The 14,225-nt window shown below is 69.8% G+C and overlaps 3 protein-coding genes across 5 annotated transcripts; 1 reads left to right on the forward strand and 2 right to left on the reverse strand.

Annotated features, from left to right (window-relative positions):
* Positions 1–1,744: 1,744 nt before the first annotated feature.
* On the reverse strand, positions 1,745–5,620 carry ISG20L2 (interferon stimulated exonuclease gene 20 like 2). The gene is given in 4 exon segments (XM_066986189.1): positions 1,745–2,717; positions 3,846–4,046; positions 4,790–5,056; positions 5,058–5,620. Coding segments are annotated over 4 exon segments (1,125 nt in total). The 5' UTR covers positions 5,601–5,620; the 3' UTR covers positions 1,745–2,603.
* On the forward strand, positions 5,566–11,731 carry METTL25B (methyltransferase like 25B). 2 transcript variants are annotated; one of them, XM_066986161.1, is made up of 7 exons: positions 5,566–5,697; positions 6,117–6,310; positions 7,227–7,517; positions 8,198–8,260; positions 8,351–9,804; positions 11,147–11,334; positions 11,412–11,731. In XM_066986161.1, exons 2-7 carry the CDS (start codon positions 6,158–6,160, stop codon positions 11,597–11,599), a joined length of 2,337 nt encoding a protein of 778 aa, XP_066842262.1. In that variant the 5' UTR covers positions 5,566–5,697; positions 6,117–6,157; the 3' UTR covers positions 11,600–11,731. The 2 variants fall into 2 exon arrangements, with proteins under 2 accessions (XP_066842262.1, XP_066842263.1); XM_066986162.1 differs by having other exon boundaries at positions 5,697–5,747.
* Positions 11,732–11,816: 85 nt separating this feature from the next.
* On the reverse strand, positions 11,817–13,738 carry MRPL24 (mitochondrial ribosomal protein L24). Of its 2 annotated transcripts, XM_066986186.1 has the most exons (6): positions 13,596–13,738; positions 13,281–13,474; positions 12,521–12,616; positions 12,327–12,430; positions 12,107–12,237; positions 11,817–12,027 (listed from the first exon to the last, which is right to left on the reverse strand). In XM_066986186.1, the coding sequence occupies exons 2-6, from the start codon at positions 13,461–13,463 to the stop codon at positions 11,891–11,893; spliced, it is 651 nt and encodes a 216-aa protein (XP_066842287.1). In that variant the 5' UTR covers positions 13,464–13,474; positions 13,596–13,738; the 3' UTR covers positions 11,817–11,890. The 2 variants fall into 2 exon arrangements, with proteins under 2 accessions (XP_066842287.1, XP_066842288.1); XM_066986187.1 differs by lacking the exon at positions 13,596–13,738 and having other exon boundaries at positions 13,281–13,589.
* Positions 13,739–14,225: the final 487 nt, after the last annotated feature.

The following is a 14,225-nucleotide window of genomic DNA, read 5'->3' on the forward strand; positions in this document are numbered from 1 at the left end:
GGGAGCAGCTGGCCACGGCCCGTGGCTGTGCCAAGCTGCGAAAATCCCTGCGAAGGGCAGAAATCCCCAGCGGTGCCCCCCCCCCGGCCCCCCCACGGGGGTGAAGGCGATCCACGGTCCCGAGCCCCTTTTGGGGGACGCCCCCGTCCCCACGCAGCACCCGCGGCACTCGGGCACGGAGCCTGGAGCCCCCCCAGGTGCGTGGCGTGGCCGTGCCCGGTCCCGTCCCAGCTCGGCGCCCGCGGGACTGGGCCCGGAGCCCCCCTGTCCCCCCGTCCCCCCGCTGTGACCCCACACCGGCCCCCGAGGAGCTCCCCCCCAGCTCGGGGGGCTCTCCCCGCGCCCGCCGGCAGGCTGGGGCCGCGCCGCATGGTTCTTATTTCCCTGGACGCGCCGGCTTTGAGCGGCCGGCACTTTTACAACCCGCCTCGTCAACTCCCAGCTCTAATTGCTTCCAAACCCGGCCCAGACACAAAGGGCCCCCCCCCCCCAGCTTCTCCCCGTTCCTCACCTTCCTTCGTGCCCCGCGCTCCGGCAGCCCCCCCCCGTCCCCCTCCCGGCGCGCTGCAGGCTCGGCATCGTGCCCACCGAACACACGCTCACCCGCCCTCGGTCGCACGGGGCCGGGACAGCACCAGGACCCCCCCCCCGTGCCCCCCCCCGGGATGCCATGACAAAATCCCGGTGGTTTAACCCCAATGAAAGGCCTCGTGGCACACGGTGTGCGCCCAGGGCATCGTGCCCCCCCTAAAAATCCCCCCCTCGGTGTCTTCCTTCGCGTCCGGGGCCCCCGGGGGGTCCTCCCGGCAGCCCCCAAAGCTTTTTAACGAGCTTTTTTGTCTTTTTACGAGCTTTTTTTTTTAAAAAAAGCTTTTTTTTTAACGAGGGCCCAACATCTGCAGGCTCACAGCGCCGCGGGGGACGTGGCCACGCCGCGCAAAGCCCCCGTGCCTCCTGCCAGAGATGCTCCGGGAGCCGAGCAGGGAGGCGTCGAACCCCCGCCCCCCAAAAAAAAAGAAAAACCCTGGAAAATGTGACGAGCCCCCCCCACGCCCCCCCCCCAGGCCCGGAGCCGGTTTGGCCCCCGCAGAGGCGGCGGTGACGGCCGCGGGGCCAGGGACCTGGGCAGGGCCTTGTTGGTTTTGGCCGCCCCGTGCCGGCCATCGCCTCCTTCGCTCCCGGCCTCCCTCCGAGGTGGGGCTGGGGGGGTGAAAACGGGGTGTGGGGGGGGGCAGCAACAGCTCTGCCCCCCCCCACCCCGGCTGGGGCCATGCAGGGGAGGGCGTTGGGGGGTCCCGGGGACACGCCGGGGACGGGGACGGCTCGTGGCTGGCACGAGGAGGGGGTGCGGGATGCAGCGGGCGGCGGGTGCCAGCTGCCAGCCCCCCCCGGGCCAAAAAACCACCCCCCCCCTGGCTTGGCCGCTCAGCGCCAGGCAGCAGCACCTCTCCCCTCCCCGCAGCCCCCACCGGGGTGCAAAAAGCGGGATTCAGAGGAGGGGGAGCGGGGGCACAGCCCCCCGGGGGGGGGGAACCGAGGGGGGCTTTAAGGTCCTGCAGGGAGGGCAAAAACCTTGGGGGCTCGGGAGCAGCCCCTTGGGGTGTCCCCAGCCTGCAGTGACCCCCCCCCGAGGTCATTTTAGGGCCGAGGACGCCCCTGCAAAGCGCCCCCGCTGCGGCCCCCTCGCGCCATTCCCCAGGTCCCCCCGGCGCACGGAAGGGCTCATTAATCATCTCGTTAATCATCTCATTAATCATCTCTTGTTTAATGGGCATCCCGGACACAAAACAGTCCCGCTTCGGAGCGGCTCCGCGGTGAGGCCAGCCGGGGCGCACCGAGGAACTCGCTGGGGGGCACGTTCAGGAGTTCGGGGACCCAAACCCCCGCCCCGGTGGCGTCCGGGAGGCCACCACGTCCCCAAAGGGACGGACAGACAGACGCGGACAGACGGACGGACACCGCTCCCACCCCGGCCCCCCCCCCCATTTGCGGCAGGACTTACACCCAGGGGAAGGCAGCGCCCGAGTCCCGCAGGGGAGCAGCTCCCGGGGGTGCGCGGGGACTTCCCGGCACGGCAGGGCCTGCCTCGGCCCGCCCCGCAGCCCTTTTTTTGTGTTTTTTTTTTAAGTTTATTTTTTATTTTTTTAATCCCGGAGCCTTCGGGGGCCCGGCTCGAGGTAGTTGTGCAAGGCCACGGGGGAGGCGACGGGCCCCGAGCTGCGCGGGGGGACGCTCCCCCGGGGCGAGCCCGGCTCCGTCCCCTCCTTGCCGGTGGCGGGGCAGGGCCCCCACCTGCGAGGACCCCCCCCCCAAAACCCCCCCCCCCCACCTGGGCACAGCCACATTTGGCCCTCCGATGTTTTCGGGGTCCCGGAGGGGGGCTCCGACAGCCCCGAGGTGCTCGGGGTGGGACCTGGGAGCGTGTCCCCCCACCCTTGAAGGCAGGGGCTGGCCCCGGCTCTCCCCACGCCGCGGGGTCTCAGGGCACGGCGGGGGCTCGGTGCTGCCACGCCACGGGGCCGCAGCGCTCGCTGCCCGCTCCTTCGTCTTCCTCCTCCTCCTCTTCCTCAGGCTCTCGGAGCCCCCCCGCGGGGGCTGGCCGCTCACTGCTGCTCGGGGTTCAGCGCCAGGTGCTGCTCCCACTCGGCCTCCACCACCCTGTACAGCTCCATGGTGGCCCTGGCGTCCTCCACCGAGGAGTGGCCGCTCTTCCCCACCTGCCGGGGGACGACGGGGACGCGGGGGTTGGGCACGGCCCCCGGGGGGCCGGGAGGGGGAAAAAAAAACAAAAATCCCACCCCCCCCGGGGACTCCCGGCTGCCCCGTGCGGGGCTGAGCTGCGCCCGTGGGCGGCTTTTGGGGGAAGAGGGAACCGAGGCACGGGGCGGCGGCGGCGGGGTGCGGGGTGCCCCGGCCCCAGGTGGGACGGGAACCCCCGGAGAAACAACAAACCGCCAGCGCCTGGCTGGCCACAGCCCCAAAAGAACCCCCGGGGCCCCCCCAAAAAACTGAGCCCCCAAAGAACCCCCCCTGGCCCTCAAAGAACCCCTCAGAGTCCCCAAAGAACGCCCTGGGCCCCAAAAAAACCCTCTCAGAGCCCCAAAAGAACCCCCAAGGCCCCCAAAAACCACCCGGAGCCCCCACAGGCCCCCAGAGCCCCACAGAACCCCCTGTGCCCCAAAGCCCCCAGAGCCCCCAGAGAACCCCTCAGAGCCCCCAGAGAACCCCCCCCCCCAAAGAACCCCCCTGGGCCCCCAAAGAACCCCCCCGGCCCCCAAAGAACCCCCCGGAGCCCTCAAAGAACCCCCCCGTGCCCCAAAGAATCCCCCAGAGCCCCCACAGAACCCCCCTGGGCCCCAAAGAACCCCTCAGAGCCCCCAACGAACCCCCCAAGGCCCCCAAAGAACCCCCCAGAGCCCCACAGAACCCCCCAGAGCCCCCAAAGAACCCCCCAAGGCCCCCACAGAACCCCCCGAGCCCCCCAAAAAAACCCCCCCCCAAAGAACCCTTCAGAGCCCCTACAGAACCCCTCAGGGCCCCAAAGAACCCCCCCGAGCCCCCAAAGAACCCCCCAGAGCTCCACAGAACCCCCCCGGCCCCCCCCAGAACCCCCCTGGGCCCCACAGAACCCCCTGGAGCCCCCAAAGAACCCCCCAAGACCCCCAAAGAACCCCCCCAAGCCCCCAAAGAACCCCCCCCCCCCAAAGAACCCCCCCAAGCCCCCAAAGAACCCCCTGGGCCCCCAAAGACCCCCCCAGAGCCCCCCCAGAACCCCCGGGCCCCCCCAGAACCCCCCAAGGCCCCCCCCGTGCCGGGGGAGCAGGACGAGGCCCGGCGCGGCGCACCTGGATGTCCCGGTGCAGCAGCTCCTTGGCCAGGCGCTTCAGGGAGACGGAGACGCCCTCGGGGAAGCCGCCGCGGCGGTTCAGCAGCGGGATTTTGGAGGTGTCGCGGGTGAGAGCCTTGGGGTGGCAGTACTTGAGCGCCTTGAAGTCGTTGTGGATGGCGTGGCCGACCACCACCTTCCCGCTGAGCAGCCGCACGATCTGAGGGACCAGAGGAGGGCAGAGGTCGGGGGGCAGGGCCCGGGGCACCCCGCAGCCCCCTGGGGGGGACCGGGTTGGGGCCGGGACGTGGGGCTGGGCGGGGGTAACACAGACCCCCCCCCCTTTTCTGCTGCAGGGGGGGAGCTGGGATGTGGGCAGGCCCCCAGCACCCCGTCACGCCCCACAAACGGCCCCATAACACCCCCAGCAGCGCGTCCCCATGCCCACCCTCTCCAACCCCCCCCAGCAGCCCTTCAAACACCACAAGCCCCCCAAAATCCTCCCAGCATCCCTCCAAACACCACAAATACCCCCCAACCCCCCCAGCAGTCCTCCAAACACCCCAACCCCCCCAAAATCCCTCCAAACTCTCCAAACCTCCCCCAAAGCCCCCCCAGCATCCCTCCAAACACCCCAAACCCACCCAAAACCTCCCCAGCATCCCTCCAAACACCACAAACCTCCCCCAAAGCCCCCCCAAACCCCTCCAAACACCACAACCCCCCCTAACCCCCCCCAAGCATCCCTCCAAACACCCCAAACACCCCCAAAACGCTCCCAGAATCCCTCCAAACACCACAAACACCCCCAACCCCCCTCCCAACAACCCTTCAAACCCCCAAACCTCCCCCAACCCCCCCCAAACCCCTCCAAACACCACAACCCCCCCCCAAAACCCCCCCAGCAGTCCTCCAAACACCCTCCCCCCAAAAAAGCGCATGCCCCGGCCTGCGGGCGCGCACCTCCCGCTGGGCTTTGCTGAAGGGGACGGCGTTGGCCAGGTGCTGCCTCCTCACGCCGCTCCAGCGCGTGCGGTAGTCGACGACGGGCTCGGTGGGCCGCACGTAGTGGTCGTACAGGACGTCGCCCTCGTAGCCCACGATGCTGCAGCGGGCCAGGGCGCTGGTCCGCCCGCCGGGGCCCGTGCCCACCATCTCGCAGTCGATGGCCACCAGCTTGCAGGGAGCCGGGGGGGCCCCGGAGGCTTTGAGGGGGGGGCCAGAGGCTTTAGGGGGGGGGCCCAGAGGCTTTGAGAGGAGCCCCAGAGGCTTTGAGGGGAGCCCCAGAGCCTTTAGGGGGGGGCCCAGAGCCTTTAGAGGAGGGCCCACAGCCCTTGAGGGGGGCTCCAGAGGCCTTGGGGGGGGCACCAGAGGATTTAGGGGGGGGCCCAGAGCCTTTGGGACCCCCAGAGCCTTTAGGGGGGCCCCCAGAGCCTTTAGGGGAGCCCCCAGAGCCTTTAAGCCCCCCCCCCGAGCCTTTAGGGGCTCCCCTCTCGGGCGCAGCGCCCCCTCCTGAGGGAGGCCGCCGCCATTTTGTGCCCTCCCGCCCCCCCCCGCCTCCCCGCGGCCGCCCCCCGCCGCAGGCCCCGGGTTTTTTTGGGTCGCCCCTGGGCTGGCGGCGGGCGTTCGGGGGCAGCTGCTTCTCCTTGAGAGCCCCGAGCCGCTCGAGGAGCCGCCGGCGCCTGACGAAGCTGCGGTGCCGCCGGTTGCCGGCCGGGGGCCGCCGGGGGGGGCCACCGACGGCGAAGCTCACGTTGAGGATGAGCTCCGACATGGCGGCCGGAAGCGGAAGCGGAAGGGGCGGAAGCGCGTGCTCCTCGCGCCGGCCCCGCGCGCATGCGCGGCGCCGCCGGCGGGAAGCCGGAAGGGAGGTGAGTGGGGCGCGCGCGGCCGCTCTGGCCCGCCGGAGGGCGGCTCTATGGTATGGGGGGGGGGGGTGTTGGGGCGCGTCCGGTGACGTCAGGGCAGGGGGTGTGACGTCACCGTGAGGGAGGGGAGGGGAGGGGGTGGGGGAGGCTGGGGCTGCCCGGTGATGTCATGGCAGTGTGGGGGGGGGGCGCGTCACTGCGTGACGTCACGGGGGTGGACCGGAGAGCTGCGGGTCTGGGTGACGTCACAAGGCGGTGATGTCATCAGGGTGGCACTGTGACGTCATGGCCCGGGAGTCGAATATCGGCCCCGCGTGATGTCACAGCCCCGGAGTAATCTCATGCCCCCAGCATGACATCACAACCCAGGAGGTGACGTCACCCCCCCCAGCATGACGTCAGAGCCCAGGAGGTGACCCCAGGGTGACGTCAGAGCCCAGGAGGTGACGTCAGAGCCCAGGAGATGACGTCAACCCCCAGCGTGACGTCAGGGCCCCCCCCAGGCGCCGCCATGCCGGGCCCCGCCCACCCCGCCCTGCACTGGGAGCAGCAGCGGGCGGCCGACATCGTGCGGCTCCTGGCCATGTACCGCCCGCTGCTCGACGCCTGCGTCATCGTGAGTGACCCGACCCAGCCGCATGACCCCACCCCGACCTTGACCCCGACCCCTAACCCTAACCCTAACTGTAGCTACGACCATGACCTCAACCCCAACCCCAACCCTAACCCTAAACCCCAACCGTAACACCAAACCCAATCCCAACCCTAAACCCTAATTATGACCCCAACCCCAACCCCATACATAAATATGACCCTAATTAGGTCCCTGAACCCAACCCCAACCCTTAAACTTAACCTTAACCACAACCCTAAACCCAACCCTAACCCCTAACCCCTAACCCTAACCCCAACCCAGACCACAAACCTAACCCTAATCCTAACCCCAAACCTAACCCTAAACCTATCCCTAACCCTATCCCTAACCCTAACCCCAACCCCAACCCTAACCCCACCCCGACCCGAACCCCAACCCCAACCCCAACCCCAACCCTAACCCCAAACCTAACACTAACCCTAACCCAAACCCTAACCCCAACCCTAAATCTAACCCCAACCCTAATCGCAACCATAACCCCAACCCCAACCCTAACACTAACTCTTACCCTATCCCTAATCCTAACCCTAACCCTAAACCCAAGCCTAACCTGAACCCCAAACCTAACCCTAACCCCAACCCCAACCCCAACCTTAGCCCTAACCCTAACCCTAAACCCAACCCTAACCCTAACCCCAACGCTAACCCTAACCCTAACCGTAACCCTAACCCTAACTGTAACCCTAACCCCAACCCCAATCCCAACCCTAACTCTAACCCTAATTATCACCCTAATTAGGACCCCAACCCCAACCCCAACCCCAACCCTAATTATCACCCTAATTAGGACCCCGACCCCAACCCCAACCCTAACCCTACCTACGCCCCCCCCCCAACCCCGATAACCCCCTTAATCCCCTCCCACCCCCCCCCGCAGGATTTCTTCGCCGAGGGGCTGTGGGCGCAGCTCCCCCCGGCCTGGCAGTCGGCCCTGGCGGCGGCGCCCCCCCCGCAGCTGGCGGCCACCCTGCTGGGCACGGCGGCGGCCCCGCGCGCGGCCTGGCCCCTGTCCCTGCTCGCCTTCGCCGCCGCCGCCCGCGCCCTGGCCTTGCCCCGGGGGCGCCCCGGGGGGGCCCCGCGCCCGCCCTGCCACAGCCCCCGCCTGCACCCGCTGCTGCGCCGCCACGTCAAGCCCAAGAAGCAGCACGAGATCCGGCGCCTGGGCAAGGTCGGTGGCCCCCCCGTAACGCCCCATGTCACCATGTGCCCCCCCGTGTCACTACATGCCCCCCTGTGTCACCCTATAACGTCCCTTGTCACCCCGTAACGCCCCGTGTCACCACATGTCCCCCCGTGTCACCCCATACCTTCTCCACGTCACCCCACAACTCCCCATGTCACCCCAGGAGCCCCTCCTGTCACTCTGTGTCCCCTCCCTGTCACCCCGTGCCCCCCGTGTCACCACACGCCCCCCCCCCCCCATATCACCCCACACCCCCATGTCACCCCATGACCCCCATGTGTCACCCTGGGCCCCTCCTGTGTCACCCCACAACCCTCACGTCACCCCATGGCCCCCCCATGTCACCCCAACCCCGCCTTGTCCCCACAACCCCCCCCATGTCACCCTGTCCCCCCGTGTCCCCACAGCCCCCCCATGTCACCCCAACCCCCCCATGTCCCCACAGCCCCCCCATGTCCCCACAGCCCCCCCGTGTCACCCTGTCCCCCCCGTGTCCCCACAACCCCCCCCATGTCCCCACAACGCCCCCATATGTCCCCACAGCCCCCCTGTGTCACCCTGTCCCCCCCGTGTCCCCACAACGCCCCCATATGTCCCCACAACCCCCCCATGTCACCCCAGCCCCCCCCATGTCACCCTGTCCCCCCCCCGTCCCCTCTCCCCAGGTGCTGCAGCGGCTGAGCCAGGCCACGGGCTGCGACCGCGTGGTGGACGTGGGCGCTGGGCAGGTACGAGGTGTGGGAGGGGGGGGGACACCCCGGGGACGCGTCGTGTGTCCCCCCCCTGACACCGGGCACGTCCCCGTGTCCCCCCCCCAGGGCCACCTCTCGCGCTTCCTGGCCTTCGGCCTCGGCCTCTCCGTCACCGCCGTGGAGGGCGACGGCCGCCTGGTGGGCCTGGCCGAGCGCTTCGACCGCGAGCTGCTGCGGGAGCTGGCCAAAAAACGGGCACGGGGCGACGGGGGGGGGCCGCTCCCACCCCCCCGGCACCCCGAAAGCAGCCCCCGGCACCCCAAACCCCCCCCCCGGCGCCCCAGGAGCCGCGCGCCCCTCTGTCCCTGCTGCCCGCGGCACGTGGCCGGCCGGCTGGACCCGCGGGCGCCCGGGGAGGAATTTCTGCTGCCCCCCGCCCCGGGGCCGGGCCCCCCCGCCAGGAACCCGCTTCGGGGGGCGCCGGGGGGCGAGCGGGTGCTGCTGACGGGGCTGCACGCCTGCGGGGACCTCAGCGTGGCCCTGCTGCGCCACTTCGCCCGCAGCCCCCACGTGGCCGCCGTCACCTCGGCCGCCTGCTGCTACATGAAGCTCTCCACGCGGCCCCAGCCCCAGGACCCCGGTCCCCAGCCCCAAAATCCAGGTCCCCAGCCCCAAAACCCCGAACCCCAGCCCCAAAACCCCGAACCCCAGCCCCAAAATCCCAATCCCCAGCCCCAAAACTCCAGTCCCCAGCCCCAAAATCCCCGTCCCCAACCCCAAAATCCCAATCCCCAGCCCCAAAACCCTGGTCCCCAGCTCCAAGACTCCAGTCCCCAGTGGCAAAATCCCAGTCCCCAGCCCCAAAATCCTGGTCCCTGGCCCCAAGACCCCAGTCCCCAATGGCAAAATCCCAGTCCCCAGCCCCAAAATCCCGGTCCCCAACTCCAAAACCCTGGTCCCCAACCCCAAAATCCGAGTCCCCAGCCCCAAAACCCTGGCCCCCAACCCCAAAAGCCCAGTCCACAGCCCCAAAACCCCGGCCCCCATCCCCATCCCCAAAAGCCCGGTCCCCAGCTCCAAAACTCCAGTCCCCAGTCCCCAAATCCTGGTCCCCAGTCTCAAAACCCCAGTCCCCAGCCACAAAACCCTGGTCCCCAACCCCAAAACCCCAGTCTGCAGCCCCAAAACCCCGGCCCCCATCCCCAAAATCCCAATCCCCATCCCCAAAACCCCGATCCCCGACCCCAAAACCTTGGTCCCCAGCCCCGAGACCCCCAGCCCCGAGACCCCCAGCCCCCGAATCCCGGTCCCGTAGCCCCGGAGCCCGTTCCCGAAGCCCCGGGCTACCCGCTGAGCGCCTGGGTGGCCACGCTGCCGGGCCACGAGCTGTCGTACCGCGCCCGCGAGGCCGCGTGCCACGCGCTCGAGGCGTTCGCGGGGCGGCTGCGCCGGGGCAGCGCCCGCCTGCGCGCCCACTGCTACCGCGCCGCGCTCGAGAGCCTGATCCGGGCGGCAGAGCCCAGCAAGAGGCACCTCGGGGTGCAGGCGGGGAAGAAGGCCCACGAGCTCAGCTTCCCCGAGTGCGTGCGGGGCGGGAGGGCGTCCCCCTTCTCCTGGGGGGGGGGCTTCTTTTGGGGTGGGCCCTTCTCCTGGGGTCCCTTATCCTGGGGTGTCCCTTCTCCTGGGAGGCCTTCTTTTGGGGTGGGCCCTCTCCTGGGGTCCCCTCTCCTGGGGTGTCCCTTCTCCTGGGGTGTCCCTTCTTTTGGGGTGTCCTCTCTCCTGGGGGGCCTTCTTCTGGGGTGGGCCCTTTCCTGGGATGTCCCTTATCCTGGGGTGTTCCCTCTCCTGGGGTCCTCCTCTCTTGGGGTGTTCCCTCTCCTGGGGTGTCACTTATCCTGGGGTCCCTTCTCCTGGGGGGGCCTTCTTTTGGGGTGGGCCCTTCTCCTGGGGTGTCCCTTCTCCTGGGGTCCCCCCTTTCCCGGGGTCCCCCCTTCTAGGATGTCCCCTTTCCTGGGGTGTCCCTTCTTTAGGGGGGTCTTCTTCTGGGGTGGGCCCTTTCCTGGGATGTGCCTTCTCTTGGGGTCTGCTCTCCCAGGATCCCTTCTCCTGGGGTGTTCCCTCTCCTGGGGTCCCCTTCTTCTAGGGTCCTCCTCTCTTGGGGTGTCCCCTCTCCTGGGATGTCCCTTCTCCTGGGGGGCCTTCTTCTGGGGTGGGCCCTCTCCTGGGGTCCCCTATCCTGGGGTGGGCCCTCTCCTGGGGTCCTCCTCTCTTGGGGTGTCCCCTCTCCTGGGGTGTCACTTCTTCTGGGGTGGGCCCTTTCCTGAGGTGTCATTTCTCCTGGGGTGCTCCCTGTCCTGGGGTCCTCCTCTCTTGGGGTGTCCCTTCTCCTGGGGTCTGCTCTCCCAGGGTCCCTTCTTCTGGGGTGGGCCCTTTCCTGGGGTGTCCCTTCTTTTGGGGTGTCCCCTCTTTTGGGGTGCTCCCTCTCCTGGGGTCCCCTCTCCTATCTCCTGGGGCCCCTTCTCCTGGGGCATCCCCCCTTCTGGGTTGTCCCCTCTTCTGGGGTGTCCCCCTCTCCTGGGGTCCCTTCTCCTGGGATCCCCTCTCCCGGGGCCCCCCTTCTGGAATGTCCCCTTCTTTCCTGGGGTGTCCCCTTCTCCTGGGGTCTCCCCCTCTGGGTCTCCCCCTTTCCTGGGGTCTCTCCCTCTCTTGGTGCCCCCTCTCTTGGGGTCGTCCCCCCCGTCTCCTGGTGTCCCCTTTTCCGGGGTGTCCCCCTCCCTTGGTGTCCCTCTCTCTTGGTATCTCCTTCTCTCCCCTGGGGTCTCCCCCTTCTCCTGGGGGGTCTCCCCCTTCTCCAGGGGGGGGGGGTCCCCTCACCCCGTTAACCCCCGCCCCCCGTGTCTCTGTCCCCCCCCCCCCCTGCAGCTACGCCCGCCTGGGGCTGCCCCGCGTGGGGCTGGACCCGGCGCGGGTCCCGCTGGACTCGGGGGCGGTGGGCGCCATGCTGGCCCGGCAGCACGAGGTGCTGGCCTTCCTCAGCCTGGTGCTGCTGCTGGCCCCGCTGGTGGAGAGCCTCATCCTGCTCGACCGCCTGCTCTACCTGCGGGAGCAAGGTGGGTGCCGGGGGGGGCGGTTTGGGGGGGGAAATGGGGAGGGGGCGCCGGTGGTGACCTTCTCTCCCCCCCCCCAGGCTTCCAGTGCGCCCTGGTGCCCCTCTTCGATCCCCGGTTCTCCCCGCGCAACCTGGTGCTGGTGGCGGCGCGGGCGCCGCTGGACGGGGTGCTGGAGGGCCTGGAGGAGGACAGCGGCGAGGAAGAGGAGGAGGAGGAGGAAGGGGCAGGGGGGGCAGCACAGCCCCCCGGGCAGGGACGGGGCTGAGCGGTGCGGCGGGGACGGAGGGACGGGCGCCCAACCGCTGCCGTGGGGCAGGAGGAGAAATAAAATTGTTTTGTGGGTTTTTTTTTAGTGGTGCGGGGCTCGGAGTGAGGGAACGGGGTGTGTGGGGGGAAAAGGGCGGCCTGCCCCCCCCCCCAGCGTGGCCGAGAGCCGCCCCGAAAGCACCGCAGCCGCAAAAAAAATAGGGCGAAAACCGAAATATAGCTACAAAAAAACAAAAAATCCTTTATTTTGAGCTGCTGCCCGCGGGGCGGGGGCGCCCGGGTTCCCTGCTCAGTACCAGTAGGATTTCCTGGCCCGGCGCGTCTCCACGATGCCCGCGGCGTCCATGATCTCCTCCTCAAACGTCCTCAGCGAGGGCAGGTACGTCTTTTCCAGCGCGTCCTCCACCGAGGTGTCCTTGGGGCCGTCTGCGGGCACAGGGGACGGCGCTGAGCCCCCCCCCAAGCCCGGAGCCGCCCCCCCAAGCCCCAAACCCCTGCCCCTCACCGATCCACTGCTCGGGGACGACCCCGTCGCGGCGCTGCCGCAGCGGCAGGGGGATGATGCGGCCGGTGCGCAGCGAGACGCGCACCCGCTCGCCCTCCTCCGTGTAGCGCCACTGCACCTCCGTCGGCTTCCTGGCGGCGGGGGGGGGGGGGAGAACGGGGATCAGCGGGGACCCCCCCGGTGTCCCCCCCCTCATGGTGTCCCCCCCCCGGGGCGTTACCGGTCCTCAGGATCCACCAGGGCGACCTGGCTGAGCAGCAGCGGGGCCTCGCTGGCGATGTAGGTGCCGCTGAATTTGGCCAGCCTGTTGATGTAGCGGTAGTGCTGCGGGATAGAGGGGGGGGGTTAGGGGTGTTCCGTGCCCCCCCCCCAGCACCGCAGCCCCCCCCCACACCCCCCCGGCTCGCCCCTCACCGTGTTCAGCCCTTCCACGACGACCCAGTTGCGGGCTCGCACCACCTGCGTGACCAGCGCCTGCTTCCCCGCGTCCTTCCCGGCCAGCACCTGCACCTGCGGGGGGGGTCGGGGGGGGGGGGGCAGAGGGAACGGGGGGGCTCAGTGGGGCTGAAGGAGCGGGGGGGGGTCCCTGGGGACCAATAAATTGGGGACTCTCCAGGGAAGGTAAAACGGGGGGCTCTCCTCGGGTCCAATAAAAGGGGGGAGCTCAGAGGGGCTGAAGGAACGGGGGGGGTGCCCCCCATTGGGTCCATTAAAGGAGGGGGGGGGCTCCCCGGGTCCCAATTAAAGGGGGGGTCCCCAGGGGCCTATTAAAAGGGGAATGGGGTGGGCTCCCACGGGGGGCATTAAAGGGAGGGCTCCCCGGGTCCCTATTAAGGGGGGGCTCCCGGGGGGGGGGGCATGAAGAAGGGGGGAGGTTCCCCAGGTCCCAATTAAAGGGGGGGGTCTCCAAGCGCCCTAAAAGGGGGGTCCTCGGGTCCCATGAAAGAGGGGGCCCCCGGGGGGGGGCACTAAAATGGGGGCACTAAGGGGGGGCTCCCCGAATCCCAATTAAAGGGGGGCCTCCCCAGGTCCCAAAAAAAGGGGGGGGTCCCCCCCCTAAAAGGAGGGGGCCCGGGTCCCAAAAGGGGGAATGGGGGGGCTCCCCCCGTTAAAGGGGGGGAGGGGTCCCATTAAGGGGGGGTGTCCCCGGGGGGGGGTCCCCGGCCCGGCTCACCGTGTCCCCGCGGAACACCTTCCACTCGTCCCTGCCGACGGGCTCCACGAACACCTTGTTGCGGCGCTGCCCGGGGGGGTTTTTGCGCTGCTCGGGGCCGGTGCCGGGCCGCCACGTCCCGTGCCGGTACCCGGAGGGCAGCTTGGTCCGGGCCGCCAGGCCCAGCAGGGCCGACACCCGCATGGCGGCGGGGGCTGGGGGGGCGCCGGCTGAGAGGGGCCGGGGGCCGAGCCCCGACACCGGGAACCAGGCCCCGAGCCCGGCCCCGAGCCCCCGGGACCCTCCCGGTTCCCCCCGGGCCCCCCCCGGCCTCACCTCAGCGTCCCGCGGCCTCTCGCTCCCGGAAGCGGCGGCGCCGCGGTGCACGCCGGGACGCGTAGTCCCGCCGCGGGGCGCGCTGGGAGTTGTAGTCCTTCACCCCCCCGTTCCCCCCCTCGTGGCCCGCCGCTGGCGCGGTGCATCCCGGGAGCGGGCCGCCATTGACCTCTCTCCCGCGCAGCGGGGCATGCTGGGAGTTGTAGTCCACGCGGCCTCCTCCCAGTTTACCCAGTACCCCCCCACTCCCGTAGGGCCCAGTCCGACAGAAACGGCCCCGGGGCGTGCGGGAGCCGGGCCGGGGGCTGGGGCAAGGCCGGGGGCGGCGGTGAGGCCGCGGGACCGCCCTGCACCAGCTCCCTGCCCCCCATGGCCGCCATTACAACCCCCCCACTATTATCTGCCCCATTTGCCCCCCACGCCCCCCTAAGTGCCCCCCGCAACCCCCCATTGCCCCCCCAGGCCTCCGCCTGCTGCCCAGGCCCGGCCCTGGCTCCCCAAGCGGGGCCGTGGTGGTGGCCGAGGCCTGGGGGCACGGGGCTGGGGGCTCCCCCCATGGCCAAGGGGGGGTCCCCGAGGGGTCCCCGGGGGGTCCCCGGTGCCCGTGGCGGGGGCAGCAGCGGCCCCGGC

Source organism: Anser cygnoides, chromosome 33 (assembly GCF_040182565.1).
Source record: "Anser cygnoides isolate HZ-2024a breed goose chromosome 33, Taihu_goose_T2T_genome, whole genome shotgun sequence".
Taxonomy (NCBI): domain Eukaryota; kingdom Metazoa; phylum Chordata; class Aves; order Anseriformes; family Anatidae; genus Anser; species Anser cygnoides.